The 8708-nt window shown below is 34.9% G+C and overlaps 1 protein-coding gene across 1 annotated transcript; it reads left to right on the forward strand.

Moving 5' to 3' along the window:
- The first annotated feature begins 2088 nt into the window (after positions 1-2088).
- On the forward strand, positions 2089-7376 carry LOC109219489. The gene is made up of 7 exons (XM_019383954.1): positions 2089-2285; positions 2365-2426; positions 2504-2587; positions 5000-5054; positions 6238-6373; positions 6819-6869; positions 6948-7376. The coding sequence occupies exons 1-7, from the start codon at positions 2165-2167 to the stop codon at positions 7045-7047; spliced, it is 609 nt and encodes a 202-aa protein (XP_019239499.1). The 5' UTR covers positions 2089-2164; the 3' UTR covers positions 7048-7376.
- Positions 7377-8708: the final 1332 nt, after the last annotated feature.

Raw genomic sequence — 8708 nt, forward strand, 5'->3', positions numbered from 1 at the left:
TTCCAAACAAGCCTTCCTTTAAAGAGACTAAGTGTCTCATTTACCTTCCCAAAAAATCAACCCAATTCAACTCGTTCACAAAAGACACTGATAATGAAGCATAACGAAGCAGAAAATGGGGGAAACGAAGCGGTTCTCATGAGATGACGGGTCGGGTCGGGTCGTCACAAATGTATATATAATTTATGTATTATATGTGTCTTTTTTTAAATAGTTACAATTCTTTTTTTTTCTTTAAATTCCCTCCCAATTTATATGTGTATAATTATGTGTAATAAATGTATAATCTATGTATATGGCTAGAAAAAGTAAACAATGAATATGACCAGCTATTTATATAAAGGTCCCTAAAAAAAAAGAGAAAATTTTATCTCCTATAGCAAATGTATACACAATATTTATTATAAATCAAAATTATTTTAAAATATTATTTTCTATAGCTACCTTTTATATTTTATAGCAAAATAAGTACTATGGTATATACTACCATTGAGGCATGAAATACGCCATTTATGTTTTCCCCTCTCTTTCTTTAAATTAACACACGATTCTCTTCTAAAATTTTTGCTTCTCTCTCTCTCTCTCTCTCTCTCTCTCTCTCTCTCACTCTCTCTCTCTCCTAATAGGCCGAATCATAGATACATGAAAGAGAAACAAACCATGAAAGAAAGCCTCAAAATCAGAAACATGAAAGTAAACCTATAATCAAAAAAGGAAGCGGAGATATCTTGAGCGACGGAGAGATTCATGAAGAGAAAGAGGGATACTTAGCGCGGTAAGTAAGAGAGAACAGAGGAAGAAGCGGTCAAATTGGAATCTTTATAAATTGTAATGGAAGAGGTAGTGAAGCGATACAAGGAGTCTTGGCCGAAAAACGCCATCTTCGACAAACTTTCTTCTATTATTTGCTATTTAATCACATACAATGATACAAATATATTGTATTCTGTACAAATTCACTCAAACACATTGTATTTTTGTATAAATATAGTTTTTGGCCTGTGTTTATGTATTTCGAATGTTTGTATTTTTTTTAATACAGTTGAATACACCTGTATTCATACATACTGTACATACAGTATGCATGAATACAAGATATAAATATTAAAATACACTGAATACAAATATTAAAATAGAACGTAATACAAATAGTGAATATATTTAATTTTAAAATATAGTAAAATACAATAAAATACACTGAAGACAAATAGAAATATTGTGAATACAACCAATGAAATGTACTGAATACAACAGTAATAATATGTATTAGGAATAACTAAAATACTGTTATTACAAATACATTTGAATACACTGTATATAAAATAAAGAATACAGTAAATACAAACATTGAATCTAATGAACGCAATGATAAATAAAATTTTGAAGCACACTAAATACAAAAGTTATATACAACTGAAAAATCATTCTAATTAATTGGGTTGATAATGGAGCATGTTAGAATTGATTTTGTTGAGTTATATTAGGAGTGTATCACGCTAATTGATATTGTTTCCGTTATTAGACATCTGGACATACTATTTTAAGGTGATTGCCGTTACTGTATTCATGAATACATGGCACAAATACATATGAATACATGCGCATACAGTTGCACTGCCCTCATTTTAGGCGCTTTTTGCTGCTGTATTCATGAATACAACAGCGCGAATACATGTGAATACATGCGCATACAATTGGACTGCCCTGATTTTAGGTTGTTTTTGCTGCTGTATTCATGAATACATGGCGCGAATACACGTGAATACATGCGCGTACAACTGGACTGCCCTAATTTTTAGGCGCTTTTTGCTGCTGTATTCCAGTGTGAATACAGCGAATACACTACCCTTACAGCTGAATAGTAGGTATAGGAAGTAATTATGTATATGGTAACTATAAGAAGTTAATAGCCACTAAACAATAGTGGTTTCCGAAAATTACTCAAAAAATAATTGGAGAGGGCAACCAGGTCCGTTCCCGGGCTAATTCAGAAAAAGTCAGGCCCACTTTGAACCGGTTAGGCCAGGTTGTCTGGGCCAACCTAATTCGGCCCACCCGATCCAATTCGCAAGTTTAGCAGCACACTACTCCCTTTGTGGAACGATGCCGTTGGGGAAGCAGAGCTCAAAGTCATAAAATTGGAAGACACTAGGAGGAGGATGTAATGATGGTGATGCAGAAGCTAACGAGAAAATGGAGAAATTCTCGACGAGAATCTCATTACGACGAGGACGATAAATTTTCATTGCCTACTCGCGACGATGGTCGTCCCATTGATACCCAAGGTCATCATCCATGGCTTCTTTCTAATCATTGTTGTAAAACTCCTCAATATTACTAATATTTAGGGTTTTGAATTTGCAGAACAAGAGGAGTTAATTCGATCTCTCGAGAAAGTTCAAACTCAGCAATCTCTTCTCTGGAGGGCACGTGAAATTACTTTTCAAATTTGGTACCATTTGCTTGTTAGCTTGTGTTATTTATGTGTGTTCTTGTCATGCAGGGTGTGTTCTCGGGGCTACTTTTTTGTTATGTGGCTTTTCTAATATACTCAATCTATCAACAGACATATTATCCCTGGGAATTGGTACTCCTCTGCTCCTTGTATAAATTTATTTTGACCTTGTATCTTGTTAATTGTATGCATTACGCAAGAAGATGCAAACAATTACCATTACTGGTTGAAAGTAGCAAATACCAAGTGGAATAGTCAATATGCTCACAAGCTGGCGGAGCCAAGATTTTAATAAGGGATTAAAAAAATGCTAACTTGCACGGTAAGTGAATACATTTAACTACAAGGGGATTCAACAATTCACATACATACAGAAAAGTTTGTTTTTACCCCCGAGGAAGGGCATTCAATTGAACCCCCTTTAACACACTTCGCCACTGGCGTACCCTTATTAAAAAGAAGTAAACAAAATCATTTGTTGGTCCCAACACAAAGAAAAGAAGTAAGTTTTTTTAATCGTGTAGCTTCTTACAATAACCTTTAGGACACCAAAGTTTATTTTTTACATTCATCATCTATCTCATGCACATCTGTGAGGATATTCCACGGCTCTTGTTAAGGCAGGTTGTTGAAAGTAAAATTGGGGAGGGTGGACAAGCTTGTGATCATCTTTAGGGTTAAAAAAAATTTACATTGCGATGTATTTTTAAATTTGGATTTTGGATTGGGAAATCATTTTCTGGTTTAAATGCAGTGTTTGGTTGGGCAGTTGACTTAAGATAATTATATAAAGTGGATTCTAGGGTATCGTGTTTCAGTGACATTTTCAACATTAAAGTTCGAAAAAATGTATAAATGCCGGTTGAAGGAAGTGATATGTTGTAACCAAACGTTATAAAATGATTTTATTAAGGAATATATTAACTGATAAACATTTACTGTCATACTAAACAAGGATCATTCTTTGGTGACATTTAAGATGATTTGAATAGGAGTGCTCATGAGTTCCCTATGACAGAGGCATGAATTATAACAGTTCCTCGTCTTTACCAATCATTTGTATGGCCATCCATGTAGCTTGTGCCCTGAGATCAAGCATGCAGAGCTAGATTTATGTGAGCAACTAAATTATGCTTAAGCCTTAAAGAACTGGCACTTATTCTCTCTGAGGGAAAGTGAGGTTTCCCTTGAGCTCATCTAAGTTCTGCCAGTAGGATTTGCTAGCAAAGAATTCCTGAGAAAAGATTGAGGTGTTATCCTTTCATTCTTGTATGACACAAAGTGGAGTTCAGAATGATGAGAGGAGAAATAGTATTACTTTGAAGTTTGAACGTCTGTACACCCTAACAATTTTTTTTTTTTTTTGTTTTTTCGATAAGGTTCTGCACCTTCATTGAATCCAGTTACTAGACCTTTCACATTGGATCATTGATTATGGTCATTGGGCTAAAGTAACAAGTCTTCTTTTAACTTTTCAACTCTCAATAGAAGCTCTGTTAGCTTACTCAGTTCCCTCCATTGTCACCTCTCAAACTACCCCTGGAGAAAAGGTAAGGAAGGACCTCAGGACAGGAAACAGAGGACTGAAACTACAAATCTAGCGTTATAATAAAGTAGGAATCCTTCATGTTCAAGTAGTTAAGGAATCTGAATGCAGCCATCCAAGCAAGAGTACAGTCACTAGAAACGTAAAAAGAACCTAAGGTGGAAATCTCTGCCAACTCAACACAAAAAAGGATCATCTTTAGGACAAGAGCTGTTGGTAAATCAGTTTTATCTGTATGGCAAAATTTGACTGATGAATAAGACACACGTGCAATGAGAAAGAAGAGTATCATCTGAAAGAAAAAATGGTGTAGATAACTTTTGTAAAGTGCACCATTTGATGAACTTACTGTTCTCCATATCATCTATTTCATGAAAAGAGAGCAGTAAAAACTACAATTTTGGTGTTCCATATTGTTAACATCAATTTTACGTTAATGACAAGGTTTAAGTGTTAAATATTCATGGAAATTTGAGGATGGCATCTGATAATCGAGGATGTCTTAAATCAAAGAAGCTGAAACATGGATTATTTATAGTAAACAATTGTCGTTAATATGGTTCTTCTCTTATTTCTTTGATATTGGAATTTCTAATTTGATATGATTCTTTCTCTTATTCTGATATTGGATTTTCTTGGGACACCCTGCACAAGAGTTATCTGAATATTGGTCACACTGGCACCGAGCAAACTTTTAGGAAGAGAAGTGAATGTTAGATAGTTGGATAAGCTTATGCAGGAAAGTTTCGAGTTATATATGCTCTATAAGCATCAATGATATGTTGATGCTTTTGATACTTCCTTAAAGCTAATGTAAAGTCTGTAAAAGACATTCACTTTTTACTGTAAAGACAAGGCTAATGTGACGGCAGTATTTACTTTCCACAGAAGAGGTGATCGTAAATTCTAAGTAGAGTACAAATTATGTGAAATATCTACTATACTATCTTCCTACTTAATGTCTGCTACTGATTTCAGTATTTTAATATGGTTAACAGCGATATCATGCTTATTTCATGTATGAAGTTGACTCATGGACCATCATTGCTGCAGGTTTGTCCCTTTTACTTCTTAACTCTTTTCTTTGGTATTGCAGCTTATTCCGTGCTTAAAAAAGCTCTCTTAACGCAGCACCTTTCTGGTCATGGTCTATTACTTCCAGTTTTCTTAAAATGTTTGATTCCTTTCTTTCTAGGAAGACAAGTCTTATGATGCATTGGGCTTTATTATGCCAATGGTAAAATTTTGAGGATTGTTGGTGGATACAACATGATGTGGCCCATAGTAAAGGTTGGCTACAATGGACACATAGAAACCCTTTGTGTTATTGTCATCTCATAGCGTATTTGCCTACAAACTCCCAGGTTCAGTTAAATCACTTGAGTAATTTTTGGGAAGATGATACACTCCCTCCTTTTCAGTTTATGACTCTCTTTATATTTTGGGACTTCCCAAAACGTTTGACATCGTTTCATTTTTATAGAACAATCACAACTTTCAAGAATTTAAACATTAAATTAATCAACTTGTAGACTTTGATATGATATTTCCTCTATCAAACTGACTTTTCAACAATTAGTTTAATATTTTTATTGTACCATCACAAATGTGATATATGAGTCAAACAAAATCTTAAGATCTGTGATTAGCTAAATACTGTCTTATAAAATGAAACGGAGGGAGCAAGTATTCAGTCACTATGTTGGTTACTATAATTCTTTAGGCTAAGGTGGAGAATAAATGCAAATGAGCGTTGTTATAAGCTTGCTCAACAAGTAATGTATCTCTTAGGCTGTTATAAATCCTTCCATCCTTTGTAGGGGCTCACAAGCGTTGAAGAATTTCTGGGACTGCTGGAAACTTCTATTGAGCATCTCTTACTATCTGAAAGTAGATAAAGGAGAAAAAAAGATAATCAATAAAGGAGGGGATTGACTTATTTTGTACCACAAATAAGTTACTGGTAAATGTTAGAATTACTTCTTGGTTTGGGGCAAAAAGCATTTAAGCAAGCTAGCATTTGGTAATTTTCTACAATTGAAAGTCAGTTGTTCCGAGTTCATAGAGAGCATGTACTAGATGTCTTCTCTGATGATTATATTGGTAATGATCTTTATGGAATAATTAATTTCAGTCTTGAATTTGCTGGAAATCATGTGCTATCATGAATCAGATGAGAAACAGTTGTTTTATACTTTATGTCCTAATTGTTGGCATTCGCTTGAAAAATTCTCAGATTGGGCAGCTATTTTGACGTGCTTAATGACCATAAAGGGCTTACTGCATGAATCAAAATATCATAGGAGGTGGCTATGGTCTTCGTGCTGCATTGGCATGATTGTAGCAGTGTTTTGGTTGCATCACATGCTAAGGTGAGCTTCTTAGCACAGCAAGGTTTTATTTTACTTCTAACTATATTCAACAGCCACTTTTGGGATTTTAAACTACCTAAACAACTGAAACTGAAGGAGTAACCAAGTAGAGGCTTTAATGCCTATTGGCACCTCCGTTAATTGGAGGGTATATTTGATCAATAGTAGCACAGTAGGGGTTCTTTTGAGCCAATAGTATAACGGAAGGTAATTTTAAACAATATTCGATAGTAGAGGGGTGTTTTTACCCTTTTCCTTATATACTATCACCTTTGGCACATCCATGTACTAAAGCGATCAACGCCTTTATTCAGCTGCCCTCTCTCCTTTCTCATACATGTATACACCTATGTGCATACGCGTGTCTTTGCTTGCATTCATCACTTTGGACTCTTAGGCCCTATAAAGCTGTTGGTTTGACCTACATTTTGCATGTCTTTTGCAGGTTGGCAAAATTTAGATGGGATATTTTATGGCTACCAGCAGGGCCCCTTAGGTAAGCCTGCTTTTGACTGCTTCCACATTCTTAATTATGCCTTCTGCTGAAAAGCTATCATCAACTTTGAAATTGCAGTGGAGCTGGAATCTGCATTTACGTAGACCATTTACTAAATGTGTCATCTGAAGAAGTACGGAAACTTAGAGGATATATGTATGCATATAAAGCCAGGTAAGAGTTTAGAGGATGTATTAATGTGCCCTTAAAGCCAGTTAAGAGTGTCGCCCTAATCGATTTTTAGCACTCAACTAGTTCCATTATAGATTTTCCCTCTTCTTTTTGTCTGGTGTACGATGACTATGAGATGTACTGTAAAGTTTTGGAGAGTTTGTCTGATAGGAAAGGGCAGAAATTAATGGCAGAAGCTCTTTTATTCCATCATTCCATTACCCTCAATGGGAATCCTCTGTTCTTGATATATGGCACTGTAAATACTTTGTTCCCCCTGCGAATTGTGGCTGTTTGAATATGCTTATGAATTCGTGTAAATGTTTGATTTGCTTACGCACGTTATTATGCTTGGCTTTTTAATGTTAATTGTCTGTGATTCAGATTAGAGCAACAAAAGCAAATATATTTCCCAAGTTTCACACGCTTACCTTTGTCTACAAATTGTTGACGCAACAAGAGATCTAGGAGGATTGTCCCAGCAGCGATATTGCTGGCCTGTTCTCTCTATTTTGTAAAAGCGGTTAGTTTGTACTTTATAGGAATAATGAATCCAACAGAAATAAACTTAGTGTAATCCCACAAGTGTGGTCTGAGGAGGATAGTGTTTGCGTAGACCTTACTTCTACTTTGTGAATATAGAGAGGTTGGGGAGGGTCGTGTATACATAGACTTTATCCCTACCTCGTAAAGATAGAAAAGTTGTTTCTGATATACAATCGGAAGCAGGAATAATAAATCCTACCATAGAACTTTGCATAAACTAAAACACGGTTTGCTACTGGATTTGACGAAGGCTAAGGTCAATTTTCTTAACATATATTAGAGTCAGACTCATTCTTATTCTTGATTTGTTTAATATTGGTCTCTGATGTTATTTATCCACCTTCCAAGTGTTTAGGTATGGACATAATTGTGTCGCATTGATTGAAGAAATGTTGTATTAACTCCTCTTCATCTCATGAACTAGCTTTTAAGGTTGAGCTAGGTTAAAGACTTATTTTCTTATATTATCCTCGATCTCATGCGAATCTAGTTTTAAAATTTAATAAATTGGTATAAAATACTACTACTACATTTACTAACTATTAAACAAACAAGAATACAGACTTAGTGTGTGTCTTTGTGTATATTTTCAAAAATATTCAGTTATAAAGGTATAAATCAAGTCACTACAACAAATTTCGCCTACGGCCACCAGAAACGCATTGCTAAAGATATCTTCAGGCATGCTTTATTTGTGTGGCCTTTATTACAAGTTTTTGGCAACAGTCACGAGCAGAGGCGGATCTATGTGTAAGGGATGGGGTGGTACGCCACCACAAGCTCTGGCCGAGACTATGCAATAGTATGTATGCATGCATATATGTGGTTCATTTAAGGCAACTACAATTACAGGAAGATCCTTTTTTCTTCTTTCTCTTTCTTTAATTGCTCTTTTTTGTTTATAGTAGTTTCTATTGACTTTTTCTTTGATCTTATTTCTTTAGTTTGAAATTTCTTTTTCTCCTTTCGTTAAACATTTAACAGAAAATATATAATAAAAAAATATTTCACAAATCTATTTTAAAAAATCCCTATTGTTGCACTTTCCTAATTCCTCCGTGATTTATCAATAAATAATGAAAAATTAATTGTTTTCTCCAGGACCACAACTCTGGTAATCTA

Source organism: Nicotiana attenuata, unplaced genomic scaffold (assembly GCF_001879085.1).
Source record: "Nicotiana attenuata strain UT unplaced genomic scaffold, NIATTr2, whole genome shotgun sequence".
Taxonomy (NCBI): domain Eukaryota; kingdom Viridiplantae; phylum Streptophyta; class Magnoliopsida; order Solanales; family Solanaceae; genus Nicotiana; species Nicotiana attenuata.

Coding starts and splice junctions, on each gene's coding strand:
- LOC109219489 (XM_019383954.1), top strand. CDS start 2,165: ATGATGGTGATGCAGAAGCTAACGAGAAAATGGAGAAATTCTCGACGA. Junction 2,427..2,503: donor AGCAATCTCTTCTCTGGAGG/GCACGTGAAATT, acceptor CTTGTCATGCAG/GGTGTGTTCTCGGGGCTACT. Junction 6,374..6,818: donor TGGTTGCATCACATGCTAAG/GTGAGCTTCTTA, acceptor TGTCTTTTGCAG/GTTGGCAAAATTTAGATGGG.